Below are 14,160 nucleotides of genomic sequence, written 5' to 3'. Positions count from 1 at the left end.
TCCCGGTTGGTGCCACCAACTGGGACCAAAGGCCTCTTTTCAGCAGCCCAAAGGGCGGCAAGCGGCGGCCTTTGGTCCCGGTTGGTGGCACCAATCGGGACTAAAGGGGGGCATTGGTCCCGTTGTGCCACGAACCGGTACCAATGCACCCCTTTAGTCCTGGTTGGTGGCACCAACTGGGACCGAAGGCCTTGTGCTGGAACTGGCATGGTGCGGTGGGATGTTTAGTCCCACCTCGCTAGCCGAGAGGGCTCGGCAGTGGTTTATAAGCGCTGTTGCGCTGACCACTTCGAGCTCCTCTCAAATGCAGGCTTACGGGCCTAAAGTCACTTATCTGTCTGTGGACCTACTGGGCCTCCTACGGGCCTGAATCCTGGCCCATGGTAGGATTTCTAGTCGTATTCAGGCCGTGGGGGCCTAGTAGGAGGCACTTTTTTTGTTTTTTTTTATTTACTTATTGTTACTATTTTTATTTTTATTTTCAGTTTTTTCATTTTGTTTTCTGCATTATTTATTTTCTTTTGTTTTTTGCTTTATTTTTTAATTCTTTTTGCTTTTAGTTTTAGAAAAATTATAAACTTTCTGTTAGTGCCATTAGTTTTCAAATTTGAAAACACTTTTTTTGTTTTTTTGTTTTCTTTCTTGCTTTATTTATTTTATTTTGTTTCTACTTACAACAAAATACTTATTGTTGCTATTTTTATTGTTTTCCAGTTTATTTGTTTTGTTTTCTACATTATTTATTTTCTTTTGTTTTTTTCTTTATTTTTAATTCTTTTTTGCTTTTAGTTTTAGAAAAATTATAAACTTTCTATTAGTGCCATTAGTTTTCAAATTTGAAAACACTTTTTTTGTTTTTTTGTTTTCTTTGTTGCTTTATTTATTTTATTTTGTTTCTACTTCCAACAAAATACTTATTGTTGCTATTTTTATTTTGTTTCCAGTTTTTTTGTTTTGTTTTCTGCATTATTTATTTGTTTGTCTGTCCTGAAAGGTTACCGAGAGCGGGCCAATCGTTGATGGTCACGAACAACAACGCCTTTAGGTCAAATTCCTCCTGTTTGTGCTCATCCCACGTACGTACACCGTTTCCATTCCACCACTATAAAAGTTCTTCAACTAATGGCCTTAGGTACACATCAATGTCGTTGCCGGGTTGCTTAGGGCCTTGGATGAGAACTGGCATCATAATGAACTTCCGCTTCATGCACATCCAAGGAGGAAGGTTATACATACATAGAGTCACGGGCCAGGTGCTGTGATTGCTGCTCTGCTCCCCGAAAGGATTAATGCCATCTGCGCTTAAAGCAAACCATACATTCCTTGGGTCACTTGCAAACTCATCCCAGTACTTTCTCTCGATTTTTCTCCACTGCGACCCGTCAGCAGGTGCTCTCAACTTCCCGTCTTTCTTACGGTCCTCACTGTGCCATCACATCAACTTGGCATGCTCTCCGTTTTTGAACATACGTTTCAACCGTGGTATTATAGGAGCATACCACATCACCTTCGCAGGAACCCTCTTCCTGGGGGGCTCGTCGTCAACATCACCAGGGTCATCTCGTCTGATCTTATACCGTAATGCATCGCATACCAGGCATGCATTCAGATCCTTGTACGCACCGCGGTAGAGGATGCAGTCATTAGGGCATGCATGTATCTTCTGCACCTCCAATCCTAGAGGGCATACGACCTTCTTTTCTGTGTTTGTACTGTCGGGCAATTCGTTATCCTTTGGAAGCTTCTTCTTCAATATTTTCAATAGCTTCTCAAATCCTTTGTCAGGCACAACATTCTCTACCTTCCATTGCAGCAATTCCAGTACGGTACTGAGCTTTGTGTTGCCATCTTTGCGACTGGGGTACAACCCTTTTTTGTGATCCTCTAACATGCGATCGAACTTCAGCTTCTCCTTTTGACTTTCACATTGCATCCTTGCATCAACAATGACCCGGCAGAGATCATCATCATCGGGCACATCGTCTGGTTCCTCTTGATCTTCAGCAGCTTCGCCCGTTGCAGCATCATCATGCACATCGTCTGGTTCCTCTTGATGTTCAGTAGCATCACCGTATTCAGGGGGCACATAGTTGTCATCGTACTCTTCTTCTTCGCCGTCTTCCATCATAACCCCTATTTCTCTGTGCCTCGTCCAAACATTATAGTGTGGCATGAAACCCTTGTAAAGCAGGTGGGTGTGAAGGATTTTTTGGTCAGAGTAAGACTTTGTATTCCCACATATAGGGCATGGACAACACATAAAACCATTCTGCTTGTTTGCCTCAGCCACTTCGAGAAAATCATGCACGCCCTTAATGTACTCGGAGGTGTGTCTGTCACCGTACATCCATTGCCGGTTCATCTGCGTGCATTATGTATAATTAAGTGTGTCAAAAATCATTACAGAACATCATGAATAGATAATTAAGTGACCAAATTAATAGAAGTTCATCATCACATTAAAACCAAAGTACATACATAGTTCTCATCTAACAACATAAAGCTCTGCATAGCATCTAAATTAATTAAACCATACATTGAAACTATGTAAAATATTTCAATGCAAAAACAAATGTGATCATAATCGCAACCAAGGTAACAACTGATCCAACAGCATAATGATACCAAGCCTCGGTATGAATGGCATATTTTCTAATCTTTCTAATCTTCAAGCGCATTGCATCCATCTTGATCTTGTGATCATCGACGACATCCGCAACATGCAACTCCAATATCTTCTTCTCCTCCTCAATTTTTCCTATTTTTTCCTTCAAGAAATTGTTTTCTTCTTCGACTAAATTTAACCTCTCGACAATAGGGTCGGTTGGAATTTCCGGTTCAACAACCACCTAGATAAATAAAATCTATGTCACGTTGGTCGGCATAATTGTCATAAACAATAAATGAACCAATAGTTATGAAAAGATAATATATACCACATCCGAATCATAGACAGGACAAGGGCCGACGGGGGCGGATACCAAAACCATTGCACTATATAAGATGCAATCATAAAAGTAAGAAAATAATACAAGTATCTATCTAAACATACAAGTAAGACTATTTTTCCTTTCAGAAAGAAGATAAGAACAAGAGGCTCACCAAGGTGGTGCCGGCGATGAAATCGGCGCGAGTGATTGACGGCGGTGAAGATGGGGACAGGGCGTGACGGACCACTAAACCTAGACAAATATTGAGGAAAATGGAGCTTGGAGGTCGAGCTTGGAGAGGAGAAAGCTTAAGTAGTGTGGCTCGGGCATTCCATCGAACACCTTGTGTGCATAGGAGGTGAGCTAGAGAACCACTAAGCCCTCTCCCCCTTGGCGGCCAGAAAAAACAGAGCAGTGTGCTCTGCTCTTAAGCGAGGGGGTATATATAGGCACCTCATTGGTCCCGGTTGGTGGCATTAACCGAGACTAAAGGGCAGCCTTTGGTCCCGGTTCAAGCCACTAACCAGGACCAATGGTGGTGGGCCAGGAGCGAGGCCCATTGGTCCCGGTTTGTCCCACCAACCGGGACCAAAAGGTCCAGACGAACCGGGACCAATGGCCCACGTGGCCCGGCCGGCCCCCGGGGCTAACGAACCGGGTCCAATGCCCCCATGGGTCCCGGTTCTGGACTGAACCGGGACTAATGGGCTGACCCGGCCTAGACCTTTGCCCCCTTTTCTACTAGTGAATGAATTTACAGCAAGGAAATCGAAACAAGGAAAAGAATAATTCTTTGCCATTGGAAGATTAGAAGCAGCAAAACAAGGGCTTGATGGCCGTGGACACACACGGAGCATGAGCTCGAAATAGAGCACAACAGAGGTGTGGCTGCTCGCTTAGCAGCTATGTCAGAATGGAAGAAGAGCGACTGGAGGGGGGCATTCGGAGTGGAAACATAATCTGGCGTGGCTGTCTTGCACCTGCACATGTTAGGAAGGGCACACATCAGGGAACCAAACCAAGTATAGACATGGCACACTGAAAGAATATAAACTCCATCCTTCCACCCTGTTTCAACCAGCTCAGTTCAAGCAAATGATCTAGTAGCAAAGCATAAAAAAGGAAGAAGCACATGGCAGGAATGTTTACAACGTCTAAGTTGATGACTTCAAATAGGAATAATGTATACAAGTATAATAAAAAAATATGAGAAACTATCACAATACAGAAATGGTATCACGGATATATATAGCTAACTCAATGACAGATCGAAATGTTTAGTGAGTTACAGATCCTGTACTCTCCAGGATTATAGCATTTGTACAGTAATCCTGTAATATGGTACTATCTTTGCTTAGTGAGTTATAGATTGCACCATAATATCCATAAAGTCACAATATCCTGTAATTGTTGAATGACTCATGGTAGAGCTTGCATTGTTAAAATCCAATGAATCAGGATTTTACTTACACATATGGTTAAAGAAACAAACTTAAGTAATTAGTTAGAATCTCATATCACCCATGATCCACTGATTTAGACTGGTATTATATCTTACAAATCAAACTGGAGAAGTTCATTTCCAGCCCAACTATAATCTCAGGCCAACTACTATAAGATGCAGGGAGCAGAGAGCTCACCATGGCTGTCATGTAATCCACATGGAAGAGGCAGCATGCCCGTCCAAGCAGGATCAACAACACCAGCGAACGGGTCCAGGGTTGTCGCCGCTCCTCCTTGTGGATGCCGAGGTCGGAGACGCCGGATCCGTGCGGGCATCCACCTCCCATCCTTGCAATTAAAACTTTATGGTGCCTGCTTGAGCTCCTCCTCCTAATGTTGCTCACTAACCTGCAGGACAAACAAGGCCATAGGTGAGCTGCAGCAAAGGCATTTCCTAATGATTTACTAAGTTCATGGCCACCTACAGAAATATTAGAGGGACATGATAAGGAGCTGTAAATACAAAGAGCCGCCTAGATCTATACCGAATAGTAATGCATATATTCAGGAATATGAAGTTCACCAATTGTTCCAAAAACAAGGAAAAATACTTGTTGATGTTTCAAGTGCAGCAGAATATATGCAAGTCCCAAGCATACAGATGACTATTGTAGTCGATTGATAGCAGAAAATGTATACAACACCAAACACTGATTGACAATTGAGGTAATTAAACATGAAAGAACTTATTACATATGCTTTTCTTCATCCAATGTTATAACATGTTACTGCTATGCTATTGTGATTAAAAGAGTAAGATTTCATCAAGCCTATGTCATGCATAATAGGAACATATTATAAAATACAGAATAGTAGTTCACTTGCTCGGTTCCAAGAATGTCAGGGCCACCCAGCTTGCTAAGTTCGACATTGCTCGGTTGGAGAAGCATTACATTTACCTGGTGATGGCTGGCTGGCAATCATGTCTGCTAGCTCATGCTACCAGTGTATGTGCACATCTCCCCGCTGGAACCAACCCAACCCAACCCAAACGAAACAACAATAGCAAACCACACATGTACCAGTAAACTTCAGTGTGAAACAGTTTCTCGCTGAAAGAAACTACCAAAGAATTTCCAAGAATTTCGAAAATTAAACCGCCTCAAGTTGATTTCAGCCACTTCACAATGAGGCCGCTGTCGCCTACTTGCTGGTCTCGAGGTTGCCATCGCCGCTCACCACTAGCAGTCTCCGGCCGCTCTCCGTCACCACCTGCTCCACCCATGCGCTTGCTGGTCACTGGCTGCGCCTTCTGCTCCCTGCTCGTGGTGGAACAAGAAGTGCCTGAAGGTAATGGCAAAGTGCTGTTATGCAGGAGAAACATTTTACAGTACCTAATCATTAGTTGGTGCAGTACAATTCACCTTTCAGCTACCTGATTTGCAAAGTGCAAATGTTTCATCAATAAAATAGAGAGCGCAGCTATGGTTTCCGGCAAACTTAACTTAGAGTTATGGACATCAACATATCAGTTCAGTCATAACTCATAACTAACTGGAACTATGGCACTTTTCGTAAAAATATGATCACATGATTCTTGCAAGATTTTTCAGTGAGCGAGTCCCCACAACATATGCATCAAGACAGAGCGACAACTTACAGAACTAGATTGGCCCTCTCTCGCAGCTATTCTTGCACGGGTAGCATCTTCCTCTTGTAGTGTCCAAGCTAGAGTCGTATCAACCTGCAAGATGTCAGCAATCGGTTGGCTGTTTAGTAATCTTGCATCAGTAGTGAATCATCAGAAGAAGCCAAGAAGCGACTGGTAGAAGAAAACAACAACTTGATGCTATAGTTACAACCAGAGAGTCCCTATTAGCAAAACCTAATGCTATAGTTACAACCAGAGAGTCCCAGGCAGTAAAAATTTGGATTTGATAATGTGATTTTGACTGGGCTTTGTTGATCTGAGACCACCCAGTACTAAACCCCAGATTTAAAGTACCTACTTAGTGTGCCTCAAGCTTAGCTAACCGTGACAAGTTGTAGCAAGCCGAACCTTTTGTATCTCATTAACATCAAGTCATGATGCAGAGTGTTACTTTGGTCACTTCCAAGCAACCAAGCACGATTACATTGACCAATTTGCACGTCAATTGCTGTAATTCAGCTACAATGCTAGTGTGCTGAAGCTGGAGTCAGATCGCCGAATCTGCACCACACCGATGGAATCTCGCGCACACAGCAGCTCGGTGCCCCAGATAATGGCAAGCGACAGGCCAGATCACAGCCCAGCACAGTAGACCTATGCCCCGAACCAACCAACCCCGCCACGATCACGCAGCTAGATCTAGCAGGACCAACGACCGAGCCAGGCCAGATCGATCAGATCTGGGCGAGAGGAGCAAGGAGAGGGAGCGCACGCACGTCCTGGCGCCAATCACGGAGGAGGAAGCCCTTGTCGGCCCCCAAAGGGGGGGGGCGCCACCTCTCCCTTCCTTCCCTTGTGGCGGCGGAGTCGTGGCGGAAGGCGTAGGGGTCGGGGGAGGCCGGGAAGTCGTTGCCACCCCCGGAGACATGGAAGTCAGCCGTCCGGGCCCCGCCGCCGGTGAAGCTGAGGAAGGGGTCATCATGGAAGGGCGCGGCAGCCGGGGACAAGGTCGGTGAGTCGAAGGCGGTCGCCATGGGCGATGGGCTCGGGATCTGGGTTGGGGAGGGGGTGGTGATCTGTGATGTCGTGTGGGTAAGGGGAAGTAGAATGGTGGTGGTGATGCGGGTGGTATACGGTGGTGGGGCTATGCGTGCGCGGGCAGAAGAGGGGCTCGCCAGTGGCTTACCGAGGGAGAGATCCAGGAGGGGATGGGGAGGGAGGTGGCGGCGCGATCTGGTAGGAGAGGAGGAGCGGGTGGTGGCACATGGGCGCTGGCGGCGGGATTGGCTGAATCGGGAGCAGGAGGTAGGTGGCGGCTGCGAGGAGTGCATATGAATTGGGGGAGAGGAGTGGAGTTAGGGTTTGGGTGCGGCGGCGAGAGAAGGGACGAGGGAGGAGGGGTTTGGGCTGCGGGTGGATGGATGGATGGATGTGGAATGGAGAGATGGATGGATGCATGGATGGGCGCCATGTCATCGATCCGTGGGACGAGTTCTGATTGGTTCGGAAATTCAGTGATTTAAAATAGTTTCCAAGTATTGAAAATAGAGGGATTTTGTGAAGCAGCTATCAAAAATATTTTCTAGAAGGGCATCACACAAATTATCACGATAGTTAGATCACATTTTATGGATAAGGACAAATTTGTATGCATTTCTGATCTTGCTAGCTATTTTTAATCATTTTTCAAGTTGCAAAAATGGTTTTTTTTGTGAAGGACCTACCATATATTTGTTGCAAAATTGGACCAAATCATTTTTATAAAATACTAGGCCATAATTAATGCACAATTGACAAAATGGTTAGGTGTAAAAAGTTTTGATCCACCTTTGGTGAAAAAGACAAATTCCCGCCGATTCAGTTGGAAGCGGGTCAAATTTGAACTGTAGTTGCCTCGTAGTTTGCTCTTTATTTTTCCCAAAAATCATTTACAGGTACATAAGTATCTATTTAATCAGAGAAACATCAAAAAATTCGAGATTCAACCACTAGCTAGGAACGATCATTCCCGCCGTTTTGACCGCATTTTGAAACAGGCATAAAAAATTCAAAAAAACAAAAAATTGGAAAACATTCGCATTGTGTCATTATATGTGGCCAAGTTTCCAGGAAAAATAATAAACTTGTAATACGGAAATTATTTAAAAAAAGTGTTCTCAGAAATGAGCTATCATGCGTGAAGATTCATGGCTTTCAAGCTAAATAATCATTTTTCAAGTTGCAAAAATGGTTTTTTTTGTGAAGGACCTACCATATATTTGTTGCAAAATTGGAACAAATCAATTTTCTAAAATACTAGGACATATTTAATGCACAATTGACCAAATGATTAGGTGTAAAAAGTTTTGATCCACCTCTGGTGAAAAAGACAAATTCCCGCCGATTCAGCTAGAAGCGGGTCAAATTTGAACTGTAGCTGCCTCGTAGTTTGCTCTTTATTTTTTCCAAAAATCATTTCTAGGTACATAAGTATCTATTTAATTAGAGAAACACCAAAAAAATCAAGATTCAACCACTAGCTAGGAACGGTCATTCCCGCCGTTTTGAACGCATTTCGAAACGGGTATAAAAAATTCAAAAAAATCAAAAAAATTGGAAAACCTTCGCATTGTGTCATTATATGTGGCCAAGTTTCCAGGAAAAATAATAAACTTGTAATACGGAAATTATTTTTAAAAAGTGTTCTCAGAAATGAGCTATCATGCGTGAGGATTCATGACTTTCAAGCCAAATGATCAATCTTATGGCCACATTCATGGCATAGTTTGTTCAAATGATCTCACATTGTGCACAAGGGTGCATCTTGGAATTCCAAACAATGTTGCCTAAGGGAATTTTCATTTTCTTTGCACAGAAAAATCATTTTCCATTTTTCGAGTGCCTGAAATGAGTTTTTTTTGTGAAGGACCTACCATATATTTGTTGGAAAATTGGACCAAATAAATTTTCTAAAATACTAGGACATATTTAATGCACAATTGACAAAATGGTTGGGTGTCAAAAGTTTTGATCCAGCTCTGGTGGAAAAAAAACAAATTTCCGCCGATTTAGTAGGAAGCGGGTCAAATTTGAACTGCAGCTGCCTCGTAGTTTGCTATTTATTTTTTCCAAAAATCATTTCTAGTTATGTAAGTACCTATTTAATCATAAATACATGGTTTGGTGGCGATACGCTGAGGTTTGGACAGTGGCCGAGGGCCCCAACTCTAGAGCGCGTAAACTCGCATGCCCGCCGCGAGGTCACCGTGTGACCCTGGCATTGCCATGTGTTTTGGGTGGCCGAGGCATGTCTAGTGTGTTGGGCACTCCCAGGTAGGTGCTAGGAAGAAAATCACAACATAAGATTCTCACGAGGAGACCGATCGATGCTCAAACATGAATAAGCAACCAAGTGTTTGATTAGCGGTACAGGAAATGCACATGGCTAATGGGCGTGAGTTTTGGCTGAGGATGATCAGTTACTAAGAAGACCGTCCTCACAAATTTTCAGCTCAAAAGGAGGAGCCTAGGTGGTACTTGCTTTGTAAAGTACCACATTGGACATAAATACGAATGTTGAAGCTGGGCTCAAAATAATGAATGGATTGAGCTGGCATTTGGTGGAGGATGGTTATTTGGGCATAGGAAATCATTGTAGAAAATAGATACTATTTGGACATGCCAAAGTGGTACTTCCTTCACAAAGTGTTTTTCTGAATAAAATAGGAAAATGAATATTTTTGAATTATTTTTGAACTAGGCAAGGAAGGTTTTTTTACATATTTGACAAAGATATGACCAAAAGAATTTATGAGATTTTTTTGGGAATTTCAGGGAATGAAAGAAATATAGGTTGGTTCACAACCTAGGGCAAAAACTGCCACATGGACATGACACATAGGCAAAACTAATGAGGTGGCGCCTAGTCATAGCAAACCACCACAATTTCCAAGGTTATGACCATCTATATTGGTCATGATTAGCTAGAAATAAGGCACCAGACCAGTGCTATCTGCTTTATGACCATTTCATGTAAGGAAATTACGACCTCTCTGACCAAAATGGTCGTTATAGCTTAGGGTTTGGAGCCTCCCGAATAGCTTTTGACCAATTGGTATGAATTGGTCATAGATCTATGACCAATTCTTCTAGGGTCACTGACAGAAGGTCACTAGTTGAGTTATTTCTTATAGTGTTCGCCAGAGGGGGAATCGATCACGGAGGGCCTCTACATCAACACCATAGCCTCAAAGTGGTGTTAATTACAGTACCTTAAAGTGGTGGTTTGCTTTCTTGCACTAACGGAGCTCATGAGATTTTCTGTTGAGTTTTATGTTGTGAAGTTTTCAAGTTTTGGGTAAAGATTTGATGGATTATGGAATAAGGATTGGCAAGAGCCTAAGCTTGGGGATTCCCAAGGAACCCCAAGGTAAAATTCAAGGACAACCAAAAGCCTAAGCTTGGGGATGCCCCGGAAGGCATCCCCTCTTTCGTCTTCGTCTATCGGTAACTTTACTTGATGCTATATTTTTATTCACCGCATGATATGTGTTTTGCTTGGAGCGTCTTGTATGATATGAGTCTTTGATTTTTAGTTTACCACAATCATCCTTGCTGTACACACCTTTTGGGAGAGACACACATGAATCGGAATTTATCAGAATACTCTGTGTGCTTCACTTATATCTTTTGAGCTAGACAATTTTGCTCTAGTGCTTCACTTATATCATTTTAGAGCACGGCAGTGGTTTTATTTTGTAGAAATTATTGATCTCTCATGCTTAACTTATAGTATTTTGAGAGTCTTCTAGAACAGCATGGTATTCTCTTTGTTTATAAAATTAGTCCTAATATGATGGGCATCCAAGTTGGGTATAATAAAAACTATCATATAGAGTGCATTAAGTACTATGAGAAATTTGATACTTGATAATTGTTTTGAGATATAAAGGTGGTAACGTTAGAGTCATGCTAGTTGGGTAATTATGAAATTGAGATATTGTTGTGTTAAAGTTGGCAAGTCCCGTAGCATGCATGTATGGTAAATGTTGTCTCACAAATTTGTTACATGGGGGTGTTCTTTTGATTGCCTTCCTTATGAGTGGAGGTCGGGATCGCGCGATGGTTAACTCCTACCAACCCTTCCCCTAGGAACATGCGTAGTAGTACTTTGCTTCGAGGGCTAATAAACTTTTGCAATAAGTATATGAGTTCTTTATGACTAGTGTGAGTCCATGGATTATACGCACTCTTACCCTTCCATCATTGCTAGCCTCTACGGTACCATGCATTGCCCTTTCTCACCTTGAGAGTTGGCGCAAACTTCACCGGCGCATCCAAACCCCGTGATACGATATGCTCTATCACACATAAACCTCCTTATATCTTCCTCAAAACATCCACCATACCTACCTATTATGGCATTTCCATAGCCATTCCGAGATATATTGCCATGCAACTTTCCACCGTTCCGTTTATTTTGACACGCTCCATCATTGACATATTGCTTTTGCATGATCATGTAGTTGACATCGTATTTGTGGCAAGGCCACCTTTATAATTCTTTCATACATGTCGCTCTTGATTCATTGCATATCCCGGTACACCGCCGGAGGCATTCACATAGAGTCATATTTTGTTCTAAGTATTGAGTTGTAAATAAATAAAAGTGTGACGATCTTCATTATTAGAGCATTGTCTCGAGTGAGGAAAGGATGATGGAGACTATGATTCCCCCACAAGTCGGGATGAGACTCCGGACTTTATGAAAAATAAAAGAGGCCAAAGAAGCCCAAATAAAAAAAGAGGCCAAAGAAGCCCACCAAAATAAAAAAGAAAGAAAGAAAAAAATGAGAGAAAAAGAGAGAAGGGACAATGTTACTATCCTTTTTCCACACTTGTGCTTCAAACTAGCACCATGATCTTCATGATAGAGAGTCTCCTATGTTGTCAATTTCATATACTAGTGGGAATTTTTCATTATAGAACTTGGATTGTATATTCCAATGATGGGCTTCCTCAAAATGCCCTAGGTCTTCGTGAGCAAGCGAGTTCGATGCACGCCCACTTAGTTTCTTTTTGAGCTTTCATACATTTATAGCTCTAGTGCATTCATTGCATGGCAATCCCTACTCCTCGCATTGACATCAATTGATGGGCATCTCCATAGCCCATTGATTAGCCTCGTCAATGTGAGACTTTATCCTTTTTTGTCTTCACCATACAACCTCCATTATCATTCTCTATTCCACCCATAGTGCTATATCCATGGCTTACGCTCATGTATTGCGTGAGAGTTGAAAAAGCTGAAGCGCGTTAAAAAGTATGAACCAATTGCTTGGCTGAAACCGGGTTTGTGCATGATGGGAGTATTTTGTGTGACGAATATGAAGCATGGCCTAACTATATGATTTTGTAGGGATAAGCTTTCTTTGGCTATGTTATTTTGATAAGACATGATTACTTGTTAGTATGCTTGAAATATTACTATTTTTATGTCAATACATAACTTTTATCTTGAATCATTTGGATCTGAACATTCATGCCACAATAAAGAAAATTACATTGATAAATATGCTAGGTAGCATTCCACATCAAAAATTCTGTTTTTATCATTTACCTACTCGAGGACGAGCAGGAATTAAGCTTGGGGATGCTTGATACGTCTCCAACGTATCTATAATTTTTTATTGATCCATGCTATTATATTACCCATTTTGAATGTTTATGGGCTTTACTATATACTTTTATATTATTTTTGGGACTAACCTACTAACCAGAGGCCCAACACAAATTGTTTTTTTGCCTATTTCAGTGTTTTGCAGAAAAGGAATATCAAACAGAGTCCAAACGGAATGAAACCTTCGGGAGAGTTATTTTTGGAACAAACGTAATCCATGAAACTTGGAGTGGACGTCAAGAAGCAAACGAGGAAGCCACGAGGCAGGGAGGTGCGCCTTGGGGGGTGGGCACGCCCCCACCCTCGTGGGCCCCTCATGGCTCCCCTGACCGACTTCCTTCGCCTATATATATCTACATACCCTGTAAACATCCAGGAGCACCACGAAACCCTATTTCCACCGCTGCAACCTTCTGTACCCGTGAGATCCCATCTTGGGGCCTTTTCCGGCGCTCCGCCGGAGGGGGAATCGATCATGGAGGGCTTCTACATCAACACCATAGACTCTCCGATGAAGTGTGAGTAGTTTACCACAGACCTTCGGGTCCATAGTTATTAGCTAGATGGCTTCTTCTCTCTCTTTGAATCTCAATACAAAGTTCTCCTCGATCATCTTGGAGATCTATTCGATGTAACTCTTTTTGCAGTGTGTTTGTCGAGATCCGATGAATTGTGGGTTTATGATCAAGATTATCTATGAGAAATATTTGAATCTCCCCTGAATTCTTTTATGTATGATTAGTTATCTTTGCAAGTCTCTTCGAATTATCAGTTTGGTTTGGCCTACTAGATTGATCTTTCTTACAATGGGAGAAGTGCTTAGCTTTGGGTTCAATCTTGCGGTGTCCTTTCCCAATGACAGCAAGGGTAGCAAGGAATGCATCATATTGTTGCCATCGAGGATAAAAAGATGGGGTTTATATCATATTGCTTGAGTTTATCCCTCTACATCATGTCATCTTACCTAATGCCTTACTCTGTTTGTCACACCCTAGCTAGTCATGCATTAGAGTGTTGCATCATGTTTACTCTTTCATCAGAAACTTGAAATGGGGATCTGTGAAACCCTCAGAATCATTTTGAAAATGATCCAAATAAAAATTTCTCCAAAAGGGTCCAAGAAAATGCTCATGTGGCTCTCTGAAAATATTGGACAGAGATAAAAATCAAACCAATATTTTTAAGAGCTCATAGGTATTTATTTTGGGCTTTTGGAATTAATGCATAAATATTTGCATTGGAAATATATTAATTATATATATTAATATATGTCCAAATATTATGCCATTTATAAAGGAGCTCTGGGATAATATATCTAGCTCCTGCAAAAATTGGCATAAGTTAAATAAATGATTTAATATATTTTTTAAATCAAAACAAATGTCAGAAATTTGAAAAACAGAAAAATAAACAAAGGGAGAAACTTACCTGGGCTCCTCCCTGTGCGGCCCAGCCAGCTGGCCGGCCCAGCCAGCAGG

At 42.1% G+C, this 14,160-nt stretch overlaps 1 protein-coding gene across 6 annotated transcripts; it reads right to left on the bottom strand.

Moving 5' to 3' along the window:
- Nucleotides 1-3,700: 3,700 nt before the first annotated feature.
- On the bottom strand, nt 3,701-7,425 carry LOC119295339. 6 transcript variants are annotated; one of them, XR_005143904.1, is made up of 5 exons: nt 6,801-7,425; nt 6,034-6,117; nt 5,613-5,717; nt 4,571-4,781; nt 3,701-3,910 (listed from the first exon to the last, which is right to left on the bottom strand). XR_005143904.1 is itself a non-coding variant. In XM_037573751.1 (3 exons), the coding sequence occupies exons 1-3, from the start codon at nt 7,353-7,355 to the stop codon at nt 5,670-5,672; spliced, it is 687 nt and encodes a 228-aa protein (XP_037429648.1). In that variant the 5' UTR covers nt 7,356-7,423; the 3' UTR covers nt 4,317-5,669. The 6 variants fall into 6 exon arrangements, 1 of the variants encoding a protein (XP_037429648.1); XR_005143903.1 differs by having other exon boundaries at nt 5,333-5,717; nt 6,801-7,423; XR_005143906.1 differs by having other exon boundaries at nt 4,571-5,717; nt 7,211-7,425.
- Nucleotides 7,426-14,160: the final 6,735 nt, after the last annotated feature.

Source organism: Triticum dicoccoides, chromosome 4B (assembly GCF_002162155.2).
Source record: "Triticum dicoccoides isolate Atlit2015 ecotype Zavitan chromosome 4B, WEW_v2.0, whole genome shotgun sequence".
In the NCBI taxonomy this organism is placed as follows: Eukaryota; Viridiplantae; Streptophyta; class Magnoliopsida; order Poales; family Poaceae; genus Triticum; species Triticum dicoccoides.
The sequence above is the reverse complement of the archived record's forward strand: the minus strand, read 5'-3'. Positions and strand labels throughout refer to the sequence as shown.